The sequence below is a fragment of the Aspergillus fischeri genome, genomic scaffold, assembly GCF_000149645.3.
Source record: "Aspergillus fischeri NRRL 181 1099437636262 genomic scaffold, whole genome shotgun sequence".
NCBI lineage: Eukaryota > Fungi > Ascomycota > Eurotiomycetes > Eurotiales > Aspergillaceae > Aspergillus > Aspergillus fischeri.
This window is the reverse complement of record NW_001509764.1, coordinates 1,930,390-1,948,286: the sequence shown is the minus strand read 5'-3', so window position 1 is coordinate 1,948,286 and position 17,897 is coordinate 1,930,390. Positions and strand designations below refer to the sequence as shown.

At 52.9% G+C, this 17,897-nt stretch overlaps 4 protein-coding genes across 4 annotated transcripts, besides 6 other annotated features; 2 read left to right on the top strand and 2 right to left on the bottom strand.

Annotated features, from left to right (window-relative positions):
- Nucleotides 1-54: a microsatellite.
- Nucleotides 2-55: a microsatellite.
- Nucleotides 55-95: a microsatellite.
- Nucleotides 56-87: a microsatellite.
- Nucleotides 96-103: a microsatellite.
- A 185-nt stretch (nt 104-288) lies between these two features.
- Nucleotides 289-335: a microsatellite.
- Nucleotides 336-3,072: 2,737 nt separating this feature from the next.
- pyr1 (nicotinic acid-CoA ligase pyr1) lies at nt 3,073-4,878 on the bottom strand (the record flags this gene model as incomplete). The annotated part of the gene is made up of 2 exons (XM_001262312.1): nt 3,073-4,611; nt 4,666-4,878. The coding sequence occupies 2 exons, from the start codon at nt 4,876-4,878 to the stop codon at nt 3,073-3,075; spliced, it is 1,752 nt and encodes a 583-aa protein (XP_001262313.1).
- A 229-nt stretch (nt 4,879-5,107) lies between these two features.
- On the bottom strand, nt 5,108-12,483 carry pyr2 (non-reducing polyketide synthase pyr2; the record flags this gene model as incomplete). The annotated part of the gene is made up of 2 exons (XM_001262311.1): nt 5,108-6,050; nt 6,104-12,483. 2 exons carry the CDS (start codon nt 12,481-12,483, stop codon nt 5,108-5,110), a joined length of 7,323 nt encoding a protein of 2,440 aa, XP_001262312.1.
- A 495-nt stretch (nt 12,484-12,978) lies between these two features.
- Nucleotides 12,979-14,810, top strand: pyr3 (cytochrome P450 monooxygenase pyr3; the record flags this gene model as incomplete). Its single annotated transcript, XM_001262310.1, has 6 exons — nt 12,979-13,182; nt 13,246-13,362; nt 13,418-13,520; nt 13,587-13,655; nt 13,725-14,327; nt 14,389-14,810. 6 exons carry the CDS (start codon nt 12,979-12,981, stop codon nt 14,808-14,810), a joined length of 1,518 nt encoding a protein of 505 aa, XP_001262311.1.
- Nucleotides 14,811-15,854: 1,044 nt separating this feature from the next.
- Nucleotides 15,855-17,648, top strand: pyr9 (cytochrome P450 monooxygenase pyr9; the record flags this gene model as incomplete). Its single annotated transcript, XM_001262309.1, has 6 exons — nt 15,855-16,067; nt 16,127-16,240; nt 16,295-16,394; nt 16,449-16,517; nt 16,584-17,159; nt 17,209-17,648. The coding sequence occupies 6 exons, from the start codon at nt 15,855-15,857 to the stop codon at nt 17,646-17,648; spliced, it is 1,512 nt and encodes a 503-aa protein (XP_001262310.1).
- Nucleotides 17,649-17,897: the final 249 nt, after the last annotated feature.

The window sequence follows — 17,897 nt, the reverse complement described above, 5'->3', positions numbered from 1 at the left end:
AAAAAAAAAAAAAAAAAAAAAAAAAAAAAAAAAAAAAAAAAAAAAAAAAAAAAAATATATATATATATATATATATATATATATATAAATAAATAAAAAAAAATAAGGGCGGAAAAAAGGAAATAAAGAAAAGGGAAATGAGAGAAATGGTACCCTGCAAGTGTTTACCGATTGGAAGCGGGCGTCGTCGTCAGCTCACTCAATTGTTACCACTGCTCACTGGATCCACGGTCTATTATGTTCATCAGACATTGGTAGATACCAGTCATGTAATAGCACGACAAGAACGCAAACAACATAGGGCGCAAACAACATAGGGCGCAAACAACATAGGGAGAGTCATTGCTCTGTAGATCGGCAACAGGAAATTCTTAGATGATAAGCCAGCGAAAGATAACAAGACCCACTCCCTCTTTTGGACAAACCACGCATTTGGCTTCTTACTGATTGGACGGTCGAGGCTGGATCATCGAAGACTTGCCAATACGTTGCATGCCGAAAATCAGATTGTTGGAGGTCGACCGGTACAGTAAAACCTCGTTATAGCAAGATATTCCAGACAGACCAAATCTTTTCGTTATTTCGAGTCCAGAAAAGGCTCTAGAGGATGGAGATCAGTACGATGTGACAGGTGAAGAACACGGCACTTAGTAAGCAAAAGAATTGAGGTCTTCTGCAGCTCCAAAGCTTACGTTAGGGAGACGGATAACATCTATCCTACAATAAGGCAATGGAATGTCCAATAATGAGCCTTTGCATTCGCATAATAGTACAAATAGGGAAAACCTATACCAGGGCACGAAACCAATTGCAAAGGTCGGATATTTGAAAAACATAAAATAGCCAGCGTAAATGCATTTACGAGCTTTGTTCCCCAAATATTCCAGGTTGTGAGTGACCCACACACCACCAATTGTTTGTTGTTCTTTGGTTTTGCCGTGACCTGCTCTCACATGTACCTCTTTAATCAGCGCCGCTTGCTCCCTCGTACGCATACCTTGAAAAGGTCCCAACCGAGTAAACATCTGGAAAGTAACTATGATACGGATAACAACACGAGCAGCAGCACCGATTCAGATGGATGGGACGATGTTTGGGAAGGACGACCGGATAAACTCCCCACTGATCGAATCGTAAGGGAAAAAGGTGTTGACTTCAGCTGGGTTGCTGCTGGACGAGGACAGCGGATCAAAATGGGGGTTCGTTTGAAAATGCGAGGTGGTAAGTGGAGGCGGATATTGGTAGTACTGGTAAGTCTCGTGTAGGTGATCAGTGATACTTAGATTAGAAAGACTTAGGTCACCCACCGCGCTGCAGAACATCAGTGTGGGTATTATATTAGTGGTGTCTAATGGGTTTATATTATGGTGCTGCATCCTTATGGGCTGGTTTAGTTTGCTCTTATAAACAAACTCAGGCATGTTGCTGATGTTATAGTTCATGCTATAGGTGATCTGGCGGAGATTGCTATTGCACAGCTGCCATGCATGTTGTGATGCAGTACTGCACTTAGACATAGTGTAAAGCCAGTGAATGGCCTTCTTAGCGGCCACCAGAAGATTCTACTCCTCTTTAGGCATATGAATGCTACTGAAAGATAGCTTAAGGAGGAGGATAGTTGCTGCCTGCATCATGAAGTGCAATATGCACTACCAGGGGCAGATCTGGTAGAGATGGACGCCATTTGGCTGGTCTGGTAAGAGATCGAGCATTCTCTGTGCTGACTCCAGCGACATTTCGGCCATCTTATGACTGAAGGAGGGCTTTTTATTTGGATCCAGGCGTGCGTCGCGCCGGCACAGACATGGCCGGCCCAACCTGATTCGAGCACTGTAGAAGTGGAACGCCAGGAAAAGTTTCGAACGGGGCACATCTTGATCATGATCGTCTGATTTGCGGACAAAATCAAAAGCCTCGGGCAGATTGTAGTACCAGCGATCGATTCTCGCTCGGAGCTCCCCGATGCGATTCTCAATATGAGCCCACGCTGCGTTGGCGCAATCTGGGGAATAAACCCTGTTGACAATTTCTTGGCTAATGACTGTCAGATCAGTATAGAACAAGTAGCACAAGGCGTGGCTCAAAGGCTGATATTTAAGCCGTTCGGTGTCCCATGGAATGTCTGTGGGTTGAGCGTCTTGGCCTGCGGGTGGATTCAGAGGCATTCGGCGAAGGATAGCTAGACAGTAAAGGTCTTATATCGCTTCGTCTCTTTGTTCCTCCCATCACTACCCCTTTAATGCGGCTTTGAACCGAAGGATAACTAGACTTGTGCGTTGGGTCTTTGCAGTTATCGACATACGACCCCAACCATCACAGGCTCTCCTCCGCACGACATTGACGATGGGGGACCCCGACCACAAGGAGCGCCAGTGGAGATGCCCGCCATCACTGTGGAGGAGATAAAACGGCAGCTATTTGCAGCGAAATCATGGAAGGTCCCTGGAGAAGACGGTCTACCGGCGATAGTTCAGAAAATGACATAGCCCACAGTCAAGCATTGGATCCTTGACTATTGCAGGAGTCGCTGGAAGAGGGCGCGTTACCAAGGCAGTGGAGACATGCGAAGACCATACCGCTCAAGAAGCCGAATGAAGAGAACTACACCATTGCAAACCCTGGTGGCCGATATCATGCATGTGATGTAGACAGTTCGGCCAGTTCCCAGTCCCAGAAACCATTAAAAGTCTGCCCATGAGAAGTTTTTCTATTCCTCTGCGAAGCATACCGATAACCATGGGATTCAATGAAATTGCGAGTCACTGGCGGCTCTAGAAAGGTTCGGAGCTGGCCATTACCTATCAACCAAGCACAGTCCATAGCGATAAGCGCCAATTTGATGCTGCTCTGCAAGCTCTCAAGCCCAGATTCTGATAATTGCTGAGTCGGAACGGGACAATAGTTGAAGACATGTAGGGATAGGTATATCTGAACTCTTCAATAAAGAGCACAGGATTATCCTCAGCAGCATGCAATGGGTGATTATCTGCTAGGAGTATAACTGATGGAATGATTTATACATCATGGACTTCTACACTCTTAGCTCTCGACTGCATACAATCATGCCAGTAATTACTGCGCAGGCACAGAGAGACCCAAAATAGAGGCAATCTTCTCCCGTTCGCGGTCCAGCTGTGAGAGTCTCACTCGATGGGGCTTGCCAATGCCCGTCCGGGGGATTTCGTCCACAAAGACGACACCTCCATCCAAAGCTTTATAGCTGGCCAACTGGGTTTGGATCAGATCTGTCAATTGATCCGCCGTCGACTCGGGAGATATGCCGGCGCGGACCACGTATGCTCGGGGGACCTCGCTGCTGCCATCTGGGAGCATGACTCCGATCACAGCTGCGTCCTTGACACCCGGGTCTTTTAGTAGAATCCCTTCAATCTCTGCTGGCGCAACGGAGTACCTTGAATAACACAACATGTTAGTTGAATGGGTTGTCCAAGGGAGGGTGGGAAAAAAAAGGGAGTTAAGAGAATCGGGTACTTGCCCTCGCACTTTGATGAGATCCTTTGTCCGCCCGATGATATAGTAATTCCCGTCTCGCGCATACACCATGTCCCCCGTCCGGAACCATCCTTGCTCGTCTTTGCCATCTGTCCGCCCTTTATACCCCAAGAGGAGCCCCGGCCCACGTACATACAACTCGCCCGGAGAGTCTGGCATCCCGGTGACGTCTTCGCCCGTGGCGGGATCGACAAAGCGCAGCTCGTATCCGTGCAACAGAGTCCCCACGCTGCCGAATTGCCATGCCACCCCGTAGCGATTTTGGAACACTACCCCCACCTCAGTCATGCCCCACAGATTTCCCGCTACGGCCTCCGGCGACAGGAGGCGCTGGAATCGCTGAATGGAGAACCCGTCAATGGGGGCTCCTGAAATACCAACGTAGCGCAGGGAGGACAAGCTCTCGGCTACCGGCAGGGAGGACTGGTTCAGAATTTGCACCATGGCGGGGACCATATACGTCTCCGAGATGTGGTGCTGGCGGACGGCATCAAGAAAAGCGGAGATGTCGAAGCGCGGAAGAACGTACAAGGGCTCGCCGTACCGAATGGGGAAGATGTTGGTCCAAAAATCGCCAAAGGAATGGTACATGGGCAGTGCCATCAGCCGGACGACGGGGTACGGCACTCGGTAATGGACGCTCAGATGGTGGGAGATGATTGTGTGGTGGGTTCGAATCGCGGCCTTGGGAAGCCCGCTGGTGCCGCTGGTTAAGAACATGGCAGCCGGTGTCCTCTTGCTCTGTTCACTATCTTCGAAACGAAGCCAGTCGGACTCCCCGTGCCGGAGCAGATTCTCCAGGCGGATGGACGGGTCGGCCGTTTGGTCAATAAGACCCTCCGTCTGCGCCGCCGCAGTGTGCGCAAATTGGACTATATTGTCGATAGAGAGCTCATCCACCAAGAGGACTTGACCTGGGAAGATACCCAGCATGCTGCACACCTCCAGAGTTGATAATGCACCCGGGGCAGTGATCACCAGCCGAGGCTCGGCGAGACGCAGCAGATGAGTCAGTTCATGGGCGGGACTACTCACGTCGCAGCCCATATAGATCCCGCCGGCCCCGACGATAGCGAAGAAAAGAGCAGAGTGTATAACCTATATTAATGTCAACGGTTTGATTTCATAGGCATGGGGTTGCGGCGGGATTACAGTGTTCTCTAGCTGCACTAGGACACAATTTCCGGGTTCCAGATCCAGAGCTCTGAGCCCAGCAATGAGTGATCGCACCAGCAGTCGGAATTGTCTGGAATTGAACGCGCGCGAGGGATTCTGGGCGTCCAGATAGATGGGTCTAGTTGGGTCAAACGTGGTGGGACCACTAAAAGCAAAGCTGACTAGATCCGTCTCGCCGTGTGGCTCCATATTGATAGTAGTCAATGCCTACCTCGTGTGCGATTTACCGACAAAGATGCAGAAACCTGTCCTGCAGGAGGGTCTTTGCGCCTTTTAAGTACGAGCTGAGATTGCCAGACCGCCAGATGCAGGGCTAAGTCCCCCTTGCATGATTTTGATCGACACTGCACGAGACATGTAACATGAAGTAGACTATTGAAAAAGGAGCCACGCCACTTATTCGCACTGTTCTGCTGACCTACACTAAGCTAATACTATTACGTAGTCCGCTGTTGTCATTGCAGAGCTTCGAGGCGGCTGAATATGCCAATTCGCCCACAGATGCACCGCTGAGAATCAACACAATCGGTATGTCGACAGCCAATTCTTTTGCAAACCACCTGCGTAGCTCAACAGCGACAAGCGAGTCAACCCCAAGCTCCGGAATCAGCGTGTCGGAGGAGAGCGGTGCATCTGCAACCAGATTCAGTCTGGTCCGGATCTTCTCCATGAGGCAGGCCGCGATTGCCTCAGCCTTTTCCTCCCGGCTGGTCGCCGCGGCCACCAGATCTTTAGCTGACTGGGGCTCAGGCAATGGAAGCATCTGGTCCTGACTCGCAGTGGCTGTGTAAGAGTAGAACGGCCACAACTTTGGCACTGGACACGCCATGCGACCAGTCTGCAAGCTCTGATGTCGAAGGCCCACGATGAACTCGGCGCTGCGAGTGGAATTTGGACCTCCGCAAAGGACTGCTTCGCTGAGTACTTCGTCAATATCCTGCTGGGTTACAGCGGCCGGACCCCACCAGGGACGTGGCCCGGCAGAGGGGATGTCAATGCCGCTGATCTCTCCCAGATGTACCAGGCTCGCCGGCCTGCCCCAAGACCGACGTTGGCGGACCAGTGTGGCCATCCTCTCGGACATAGCCGCGGTCATTGCCTGGTCCGCGTGGCCCAGCGTTCCTGCAATCGATCCGATGAGCACCCAAAAGTCTAAGGTTGGGGTTTCGTGAAGCTCATCTAGCAGCTGCAGCTCCTTCAGAACCGGATTCAGTTGGCTCTGGAGTACTCCCGCGGTGAGCTGAGACAAGGAGCAGTCAGGCAGCGGCCCGGGCTCAATCAGCACTCCTCCTACGGCCGGAGGGAAGGGGTGGGCGATGCTCTGATGCAAACTGGTGACGGAAACGCCGTCGATCAGGTTCCTGGCATCTATCAGTTTTTGTGTGCAATGCAACTACCTGGGTGCGTCACTTACATCGTCGAAAAAGCGATGCGCGTTCCGCGACTGGAAACTTCTTCCAACCACCACGCATCCGGCTCCGGTTTGGAACTAGCGAGGAGGATCCATCTTGCCCCGTGTGCTGCCAGCCAGAGACAGGCCATTCGGGCCAGTTCGCTGGCAAGCCCTACTAGTATGTAGGTTTTCTTCTGCGACAGCTGCACCTGGGAACTGGCAGTTGGTATCTGGGCCAGCACCCGAATCGAAGGGTCCCAGTCTATAATCCCTTGGTGGCAATGAGTGGTAGGGTACTCCGCAACATTAGCAGTTAGGACCAAATCCACGGAGGTCAATGAGATCGCCTCGCAGCTGGTGTACGCCACCAAGCAAGCGGTTATGAAGGCTTTGGCTACGAGCAAAGAAACACGCCCGTTGGTTGTCATTGTGAATGCAGAGGCACGGTAGAGATCGTCTATTTGGATCCGTGTCGCGTTGTCAGGCAAGAGCGACAACATACGGTCATATATGCCCTGTCCCCGGCGATTCAAGACAGCCACCGCCGATACATCCGAGGGCAGTATTTGTGACAATTGCCGCGCGGTACTATGCTCGTGCAAGGACAACATCAGTCCGTCCTTGTCCGGGTTGCTTGTGCTGGTACTGAAGATGACTTTAACATTGCGCCAGGTCGGGATTTGGTGGACGATTGACTGGAAGACCCGGTCAGCCTCGTGCACCACGAGCGTCCCGAACGGTGGAATCTGGTCGAAAAGATATCCCGCCAGCAGAGCAGCCGCTGTGGCGTGGAGAAAAGACTGCTCTTGGGCTTCCGACACTGTGTCTGGCAGTGACCACGCCCAGGACTCCGGGACGATCACCTGAGATGCAATGTGGGACGACAGAGCGATCATTCTGTTGTTGCTGCTAACCTCCCTCCCTATGACCAGTCGCAGGAACATTGCCCCTGCTACTCGCACTGCGGCGAGACTGGAATATCGCACTCGCAGGTGAATGGTCGATCCGTCGTCTGAGGTTAGCGGTGGTTGAGCCACCGAGAGTAGTCGGAATCTTTCACGAGTCGCGTCAGTGGCCGGCGGGAGAACCTGTACCACTCCCTGGCCAAAGTCCACACAGTCTGTAACCGTCTGCCGCCTGGCCAGATGGCGCAGCCCAGTGGAATGGTTGTGGTATTGACGAGGAATGCGGAACATAGAGCCGTCAAATTCAACTTCAGGCTCAATGCTGTCCAATCCGCACGAATCAGGACATTCCTGAGCTGCACTGGCTTGGACCAAGCGTTCAAGGGCAGTGGCCAGGACTTCCGCTGACACTCCAGCCGGATCCGTGATGTGTAGCAGCTGCAGCTGACAGGACTGTCGTTCAGAGGCCATAATGCTGCGAAGAAGACCTCTCATCAATCCACCGTTCGGCTGATCGGTCTTCTCACATGTCACCCATAAGGTTCGCTTGCTGGTGGTAATCAGTCTCCGCAGTCCGCTCAGGCTGGCGTCGGTGAGATCTCGATCGTCGACCAGGATTAGAACCGTCAGTCCAGACACATCGGTGACCTCCATCAGATCCAGGGATGGCGATCGAAGAACCTGATCAAATTCGCCTTGCACCATTTCAGCAAGCTCTGATATGACGCAGTCTGCATTCCTAGCGTCACCGCCTAGCAGCAGCAGGTCTCCGCGAGACGATGGGTTTTTGTAGTCGCCCGGTGCCCGGCAAAGAAGGAGAGAGAAGCCCTGGTGGCTTGCAATTTCGGGTGGTGCATCGAGCGACTCCACCCAGAACCCGTTTGTAGACAGTAGCTCAATCCAGTGCTCCCTAGTGATAACTTGCTCACCGGAGCATGTCTCTATACATCTCGCAGGAGGACCGAATAGGAGATTCAAATATGTGATATCAGGGTTCGAGCGTACCAGTAGGACCAGGAATCCTCGGGGCTTGAGCAAGCGACGGATATTGGCCACTGCGACCTCTCGGGGGAATGTCGCGGTGGTGAAAAGGGCCATATCGTAGGCATGATCCCGGTAGCCCTGCTCGAGGGGATTCCGATTGACATCGAAGGTTTTGTGCAGCACCTCGCCAGGCCGCTCAAGGTCGGCCGCATCTGTCGGTTGAGAGGGCGCCGCATAGGTGAATGACCGGAAGCTCCTGCCCATCTTCCTCAGTACAGAGTGAACAGAACCTCCCAATGTGCCGATCTGAAGGATGTCCATCTGCGGAAAGCGGAAACACGTCTGACTGACCACGGAGATGAGATTGTTTACCAGGTGGGAGACCTGCACGTCCTGCTTCAAGTACTCGTTTGCTTCGTCGACGTGCGGCCAGGCCACTCTTTGATGACCCGATTCGCGCAGGACGTGAGGCAGCTGTTGGCCAACTGCAGCAATCGCCCTGAGACCGGAGTCATCGATAGAAGGGCCTACTCCAGCCGTGAAGGCCTCAATACTCCCGTCCAACCGTTCGGACGAGCCTGCAAGCTGTAGTCCCTCGCGAGCATTCGCAATGCATTGGTTCATCTGTGCCAGCAGGCGAGTGCCATCACAATCCAATCCACTTCGCTCTGAGTCTGTCAGTCCATCGCTGGCCTGCTTGATGTACAGTAGCGCAAGCTCATCTCGGAGAGAGTATAGTTCTAGTACATCCGCTGGCAATGAGTGTGATGCCCTCTTCAGACTGGGCTCAAGCGGGCCCCACTCGGTCTGGGAAAGGACCTGCATATCAGTCGGTGCATTCCCCGATGGCTGGCATACGAGGCAAACGCCCTCCAGCTGGACGGCCTTTTGCCCATCCATTGTAAATATATCGATATCACCACGGATATGATCTCCGTCGACATCGGTCAGATAGCTGACTACCGTCATTTTTCCAGGGACACATAAGGCAGGATTGACCCAGATGTTGTCCACAGTTTTGGACAGCAACGCTCCCGTCAGTAGCCCCTCGTCGGGCGCACCCAGCGCGGCAATCATTGCTTGAACAGCGAGCTCTAAGCTTGCGGGATGGAGAATAATAGGTCCGTCAGGATCTCTCGAGGGGACGTGAACCGTTCCCGTGGCGAGATCCCGCCGTCGGTGGAGTCCTGTCAAGCCAGCAAATGGCCCAGTACAGTGATAGTCCACGCAGCGCAGACTGTTATAGAACCCGTTGATGTTCACGGCTGCCAACGCCGGAGCCAGCTGGCCTTGTGTGGGGAGGAGAGCACGGTCTGGATCCCCTGGATGCATGATCATCTTGGCTGTTGCACACTCGACGAACTCGCTTGATACAGCAGCCTCGCAGCGGAACAGAGCGGAAATGATTCCGTCGTGCGAGAAAATACCATCCACAGTGACAAGTACTTCCGTGCCGATGGGATCGTTCTGGATAGGGAGCGGGGTGTGGACGGTTAAATCCTTGATACTCAGCAAGCGGAGTCCCTTGGTCTCTACTATTATCCTCCCTGCCTCCAGTGCCATCGATATATATCCAGTCTCAGGGAAAACAGATCTGGATCCGACATGACGGTCCGCCAACCAGGGCAGCTCCTCTGGCCGCAGGTAGTTTCGCCAACGGAACTCTCCTGGTCCGGTCTCCGGGCTGAGAACACCGAGGAGGGCGTTCGGGGGTGTAACGCAATGGTTATAGTTCAATGATATTCGCGACTGGGCCCAGTAGGTCTGAGAGCGATCAAAAGGGTAGGGTGGTAGCGATTCTACCGGCAAATGCGATTGGCCTGGATCAAAAAGGGAGACATAGCCATCGAGACGGACGACACTAGGGCCGAGATGTGCCCAGGCCAATCCAAGGGCCATTGCCCAGCAATCAGGACCGGGCTTTCCTCTCTCAGCAAGGGCAAGATAAGGGATTGTCGAATGGGCCGAGTGCACTTTCGACAAGGTTTGCAGGACGGGCCCTCTGAGGGTCGGATGTGGCCCGACCTCGATGATGACTTCTGGCGCTCCGGCCTCTCGTACGGCAGCCTCCAAGGCCTGGGCGAACTGGACGGGACGTAGCATATTCTCAACCCAGTACTCTCCCGTCCGTTGGTTCTGGTCATGTCCCGTCATGACCTCCCCGGGGTAAACGCTAGAGTACCAGCGAGCGACAGACGGTGCCACAGCAACGGGGCAGGCTTGCATTGCCCGACGATATGGGTCTGCGCACGGCTTCATATATGGAGAATGATATGCGGTGTCCACATGGAGCATACGCGGAGTGAAGCCCAGGCTCTTCAGCAGCCACTCCAAGTCCCGCAGGCCCTCTGCGTCCCCGGACAGGGTGACGCTGGACGGAGAGTTGGCCGCCGCCACGCTGATGCGTCCGGAATAGGGTTCTACGCCGCAAACAGCCTGTGCCTGCTGCCAGGTCAGATTGACGGCCATCATACGACCCGTTGAATCCCGCGACTCGTCGATTGCTCTTCCCCGAAGGTATGCAATGCGGATGGCATCCGAGGCCGTCAGCACACCCGCAGCATAGGCTGCTACAATCTCCCCGGAGGAGTGGCCGACAACCATGCTAAATTCAATCCCTACCGCACGAAGGATATTGACTTGCATGATTTGCAACGCTGTCCGCAGAGGGAGAGATAGAAGGCCCTCGTGTACGCGCGAAGAGGATGCTGGCCGTGACAATTCCCGGAGAAGAGAAAATTCCGGGCGGAATTCCAGAGGGAGCTGATCCAGAGCTTCCTGCAGATCCGCCATCCATTGTCGAATCTGAGGACTTGCCTCGATCAGGTCGAGTCCCATTTGCGGCCACTGGACTCCTTGACCCGTAAAGATACCCAGAACGCGCCTGGGCCGACTGCTAGATCTGGAGACGATGGAGGAGGGTTTACCCGTGGCCCTTCGACTTAGTTCTGTGTCAATGTGGTCTTGTAATTCCTCTACCGAGCGTGCTATGAGCGTCAGGCGGTGGCGATGAACGGAACGCCGAGTCCACACCGACACCGCCAGACTAAGAAGACTGACTGCTGCGTGTTCGCGTAGGAATGTCGCGTAGGATTCCAGGACGGATGTCAGTGTCCGCTCCGAGGCCGCCGAGAAGACGAAAGGCAGGCTGGAGGGCAGGTTATGCGACGGGTTGATCTGCCGGGAAGTGTAGCTTTCCAGGATAACATGCACATTGGCGCCCCCAAAACCAAAAGAGTTCACTGAGGCTCTGCGGGGACAGCCCTCTGGGAGCGCCGGCCACGGAACACACTCTGTTGGAATACATAGCTGAGCGGCAAACGCTTCTATCTTTGGATTGAGCTGCTGCATCAGGAGATTAGGAACGATCATCCCGTGCTGCAGCGACAGGGAAGCCTTGATCAGTCCCGCCAGTCCAGCAGTGGCCTCTGTATGTCCAACAACCGTCTTGATCGATCCCACATACAGTCGGTTAAGCGGATCCGCAACGGATTCAGGCCCAAAGAAACTTGCGTGTATTGCAGCCGCTTCCTGGGGATCTCCGGCCTGGGTCCCTGTCCCATGGGCCTCGAAATACTGGCACCGATCCGCGGGCCGGTCTTGAGGAGATAGTCCCGCGCGTGCGTAGGTTTTGAGAATCAGCGACTGCTGTGCCCTGGCATTAGGCATAGTGATCCCCATGGTTCGCCCGTCTGAATTCGCCCCGGAGGCTCGGATCACGCACTCGATGGGGTCCGCATCGATGATTGCGTCCCGCAGCCGTTTCAAAACCACCGATGCAACCCCTTCGCCGCGTGCGTAGCCGTCAGCCTTGCTGTCCCACATGCGACTCCGACCGGTAGGAGACAGCATCCGTGTTTTAGAGTCTGCGATATAGGCATTGGGTGATAGGATGAGGTTGCTCCCTACTGCCACTGCCAGGGAACAGTCATCGTTCTGCAAAGCTTCGACTCCGAGATGGACAGCTAGAAGACTTGATGAACATCCCGTATCAACTGTCATGGAGGGGCCACGCCAGTCGAAGTAGTAGGAGATGCGATTGGCCATGATTGACGGCGAATTGCCCGTAACCATGTACGCTGGGAGTGCCTGGGGATCCATGGCCTGGATTTGACTGTAGTCATTGCGGAGGGCACCACAGAATACTCCAGTCATTGAGCCCTGCAGCGCATCCATCCGTAACCCCGCGGCATCAAGCGATTCGTACACTGTCTCTAGGAGTAATCGTTGTTGCGGATCCATGGCCGCCGCTTCCGTCGGCGAGATATTGAAGAAGGCGGCATCGAAGGCTCGGATATCCTCGTCCAAGAAATATGATTCCTGGACGTTTGTCGTCCCATGGTGGTCTCCGTCTGGATGATAAAATGCGTCGATATTGAATCGGTTGGCTGGTATCTTGCGCGCAATCTCACGGGGATCTCGGAGAAGCTCCCAGAGTTTAGCAGGGGAAGAAGCGCCCCCGGGAAAGCGACATCCTGTGCCAATAATCGCAACGGGCTCAGTTTCTTCCATTGTGAGTTTGTGCGGATGGGGAATAGGTAAGCTCTGGGATCTAAAGTCAATAATTACCTGTTGAGTGGGCGTAGCTCTACAAGTGTATGTAGATATGTAGAAAGCTGTGTTGCCTCGGCTACTGCCACCCTCCACCCTCCCGTCAACATTGAAACTATCGAAAAAACGACGAAAGCACCTTATCGACCAAATTTTGGGAATGGATAGGTCACAAAATAGTTTTCCTACGAGGGAAGCATTTTTCCACTCAATACAGCAGTCACAGACTGGCCAGACACGGTTTAAGGAGCGGTGAGCAAATATGGCGCCGTCGGAGATCCCAGGGCTGACCTGCATATGTATTCGTCGATCCAAGGATGCTCCTTGCACGAAGGAGTGGAGTCGGTACGATCACATCTCTGGGTCATGTCTTCTTCATCTTCTGTATTTCTCACCCGAGATGTGACAATAATATCTAGCATCTCGTTCAAGCGACTTTGAGACGGCATGGACAACATGCCTCTGGGCTCAAACTGGGCCAGGGGACTGGCAATTATCTTGTTTCTGGGTCCCTTGACCCTTCTTCTTGTCTCTTCGTACCTCTTCCCATCGACGTTGACGGTGATCAATAGTGGAAGAGCCTGGGACGTCTTTCGCACCACGGCGAAGAAGCGATTTCGCTCAGACGCGGCACGTCTTCTTCAGAACGGCTTCGAGAAGGTGAGTCGGAGAGAAATCTACGTTATTCAGGATATGGAGTACTGAAGTCCATTGTCATGTCAGTCTCCTGATGCCTTTCGCATTCTCACTGACAACGGGCCTTTGCTGGTCCTGTCGCCTCGATACGCTCGAGAGGTTCGCAGCGACGATCGCCTCAGTCTGGACCATTTCATTGCCTCCGTTCGTCTTTCCATGTCCAAACTCCATACTCGTCATTACTGAGTAGCCTGTCTAGGAGTTTCACCCCGACATCCCGGGGTTTGAGCCATTCAAATTGATCTTGGATCCAAGGAATCCGTTAAACACGATCCTCAAGACGAGCCTTACGCAGGCACTAGGTAGTTACATGATCCGGCCAATCTCTGACAACACAGTCCTTGGCTAATATTAATCAAAATGAGTAGCATATATGACAGAGGACTTGTCTGTAGAGGTCGCCGACGCACTATCCACAACCTTGACCGATGACTCTGGTGAGTACACACCAGATGATCGCTTCGGTGTCCGGATATGAATACTGACATTCCTCTACGCGGTAATAGAGTGGCATGAGATCAGCCCCTGTCAAACGGCTCTCAAACTCGTCGCGCAGATGGCATCCAAAGCCTTTATCGGACAAGAGAAATGCCGGGATCCCAAGTGGCACAACATCATTATCACCTACACGCACAATGTCTACCTAGCAGCACAAGCACTTCACTTTTGGCCCAAGTTCCTACGACCCATCGTGGCTCGGTTCCTGCCCGCATGCCAAACCTTGCAGGCTCAGATTGCCGAAGCGCGAGAGATCCTTGAACCTTTGGTGGCCCAGCGACGAGCCGACAGGGCCAGCCGGGCCGCTCAGGACAAACCTGTGCCGTCTCGCGCGGATGTCATCGACTGGCTGGAAAATTCTTATGGCGATCAACCATATGACGCCGTGGCCGCACAGCTGCTGCTCTCATTTGCCGCGATCCATGGAACCTCTAACCTCTTGGCGCAGGCGCTCATGGACCTCTGCACGGATCCAGACCTAATCCGGGATATTCGTGCAGAAATTATATCCGTGCTGGGTGATGAGGGATTGACCAGGGTCGCTTTGTACCGGCTCAAACTGATGGACAGCGCATTGAAGGAAAGCCAACGCCTGGCGCCGAACAGATTGTGTACGTCCCCTTCCCTGCCGCCCGTCTGGAATGGCAAATTAATCTAGGTGTTCTTTGACAGTATCCATGGGCCGCATCGCGCAGAGCGATATGCACTTGTCTGATGGCCTGCGTATCCCCCGAGGCACGACGCTCATGGTGTCTGCCCACACCATGTGGGAACCTGAGATCTACCCGGACCCTCGGCGATACGACGGCTACCGGTTCTACAAGCTACGACAGGCATCGGGGCAAGAGGGCCAGCACCAACTAGTGTCGGCGACGGAGAAACACATGGGGTTCGGATACGGGAAGCACGCTTGTCCTGGGCGGTTTTTTGCGGCGGCCGAGATCAAAGCAGCCTTGTGTCATATCCTTCTCAAGTACGATCTGGAACATCGGGATGGCCAGCCGCCGCGAGTCTGGAGTCAGGGCATTCATCTGTTTCCAGATCCGACGGCCAGGATCCACGTCCGTCGACGAAAGGAGGAGATTAGCCTGTGAAGACTGCCTGCATAGAACCCGCTCTTCTATGATCGACATCGGAGCCTGCCGTAGACATTTGGCAAGATGTTTAGCAGGTCACAGGTGGGACTTGTCGCGCGTAGGACATGATTATTGGGCCAACTTTCGGGTGACGAGAGGGAATCTACGGACAGTCTGTGGATCATTTTGCACATCTAGCAGTTAAAGTAGACTTACTTTTTTTTTTTTGCAGATTGGTTCAACGTAATCGGTTTCATTCCCTGTATCAAGAAGCCGACACCATTGGAGTGCTGATTCCGTAGCGTGTATCTTCCTACACTTGTTCCTCTGCCAAAATGCCATAAGCCCTGTGATTTTCCATACCGCGATTGCCAGTTTCAGGCTCTGAAAAGCGACGTCCTGCAACAGCAGGGATACCTTATGCAAGCGGTGTGACGACAGCTGGCTGTTTCGGGGCCAAGGGAAGCCTGCAGTACAGTTCTGTATAAAGCAACGGAAAATATTTTGCGGAAAAAATGAGAGAAGCATATGATGAATATTGGCAGATCTTAAGATACATCTCGACTTGCCACGGAGCTCAGAAGATATCATGCATAAAGTGGCGTTCGTATATCCAATGATGCGTGACAGAGGTTTAGAGGAGCTGAAATTGCTGTGGAGAACAATCTGGACCAGATTTTGAGGCATAGAAAAGGCAACCAGGTTTTGACAGATTGCATTGCAATCTCTGGAATTAGTGCAAGACAAATGTGCCTCTGGAATTGGGTAGCTGATCTACGCAGATCATCCTACTATTGATATGGTTACACCAGCACCGCGCACGCATGAATCAAGAGAAGCAAGGGGCGTAAATAGTTGCCCCCACTTGGTCTCTTGTACCTGCTGTCAGAATCTTGCCGCCTGACTGTTCGACAGGATGGCTTAGTAGTAGCACACATGCTGTCTGGTGGAGGATTTAGTCAGGGTGATTAAATTCCCTACTGTTGTTCTACCACGAACCTGGTTGGACGAGTGGTTTGAGTCTGCTTGCACACTATTTGTGACATCTAGAGCATTTGCACTATGATCAGATTTGAAGATGCTTCCATAGGGACTGTATGGGTGACCTGTCTGCTTGCAGTGGGCCTGTATTTCATTCGATCGCGACTCCTCGGCGACCAATTCGATGGGTTTCCCAGTGTCAATTCTCGAAAACCCTGGGAAGTGCTCAATGTATTCGCGCACAGGAGATTCCAGAAAAATGGTCCCGAGTATCTCAAAGCTGGGTTTTCCAAGGTGCGTCCCATCCAGACAACTACATCATGACGCAAACGGGAAACTAAAGGGCATTACAGTCGCCCATCTTTGGCGTGGTCACCGACCTGGGGCCCAAACTTGTGGTGTCCGGGGCCTTCATCAAAGATTTCAAGGATGAAAGACTCTTGGACCATTACAGGGCGATGATCGAGGTAAGTGTGGCCTGAACAGTGGTAAAAGAGCAGACGCCAGCTTACTTGTTCGAGGACTTTATGGCAGAGGTACCGGGCTTCGAGTCGATGTTTCTGGGCAACCTTCACAATACGGTTCTGCGCGATGTAATTTCCGTCATCACGCGAGAATTAGGTGATTGCTTTTCCCTCTTACTATCAGCTTGTCCCACTGATGCCCGTTTGACAGAACAGTTTACGCTTCCTCTGTCAGATGAAGTGTCTGCGGCCCTGGGAGATACGTGGTCAGTTTCACCAGGTAAGTCAAGCCAGACCCAAAAGGAGAATTCCAGAAATGGCCACGGTTAACCTTGGTCATTCTTAGACTGGCACGAGGTGACGCTGCTTCCGAGCATGCTGGGGCTGATTGCAAGAGTCTCGTCTCTCATCTTCGTGGGCGAACCGTTGTGCCGTAATCCTGCCTGGCTGGAGACAGTCGTTAATTTCACCATCGTTCGACACCACGCAATTCTAGCTCTGCACATGTGCCCCGCTGTGCTTCGACCCGTCCTTCACTGGTTTCTCCCTCCATGCCAGAAGCTCCGGCGGGAAATCAAGGCAGCACGGGGACTGATCAATTCTGCTCTGGAGGAATCGAGGAAGAACCCACGCACTGACAGATTCTCCAGCCTCACCTGGGTCGACGCTTTCGCCAGTGGCAATAAGTATGATGCAGCCATGGTGCAGCTAAGACTGGCGAATGCATCCATCCATTCCAGCGCCGATCTCTTGATCAAAGTGCTCATCAACCTATGCGACCAACCGGGCTTGATCCAGGACCTACGAGAAGAGGTGATTTCAGTCCTCGAGAAGACTGGATGGCGAGCCTCGACGCTGAACCAACTAAAACTCCTTGATAGTGTTTTGAAAGAAAGCCAGCGACTGCATCCAATCACAACTGGTACAAGTCCTGGGCCGTCGAATCTGGCACATGCTTACCGTTGCTCTAGGTACATTTTCGCGCTTTACCCGACAGAACATCAAGCTGACCAATGGCACGGAGATTCCCACGGGAACGCCTGTCATGGTGACTAACGACGTCGCGGGGGATGCTGACATCTATCCTGATCCTGAGGTCTTCGATGGGTACCGGTACTTGAGACTGCGTGAAGGAGCCGACAAGTCCCGAGCACCGTTCACGACGACGGGCCAAAACCACCTGGGGTTTGGGTACGGGAAGTATGCCTGTCCTGGTCGATTCTTTGCAGCTACGGAGATCAAGATAGCGCTCTGCCATATGTTGCTGAAGTATGAATGGAGGCTAGTGAAGGACAGTCCGCATGATATGCTTACGAGTGGGTTTGCGTCGTTCCGTGACCCAAGAGCAAGGATAGAAGTTCGAAGACGCGCGCCAGCTCCAAAAGAATTTGAAGTATTGACTCAAAAGTAATTCAGGTCAATCACAGCCTTCATCAGGAAATCATGTGCCGAAGGGAAGAGGGATGAATATCAAACCTCGTTGACGATGGAGAATAGAAACTTAGGATAGGGTAGATGCAATGTGTTCAAAGCCGAAGCGGTTATTAATAAGGCAAGTATCAGACTCTATTGCGATGTTGGTAAGAATATTAATACTGCTCATCCTTGTGAAACGCACATTACTATAAAGCCCAGCAGGTTAGTCTTAAAGGAAAAGGAA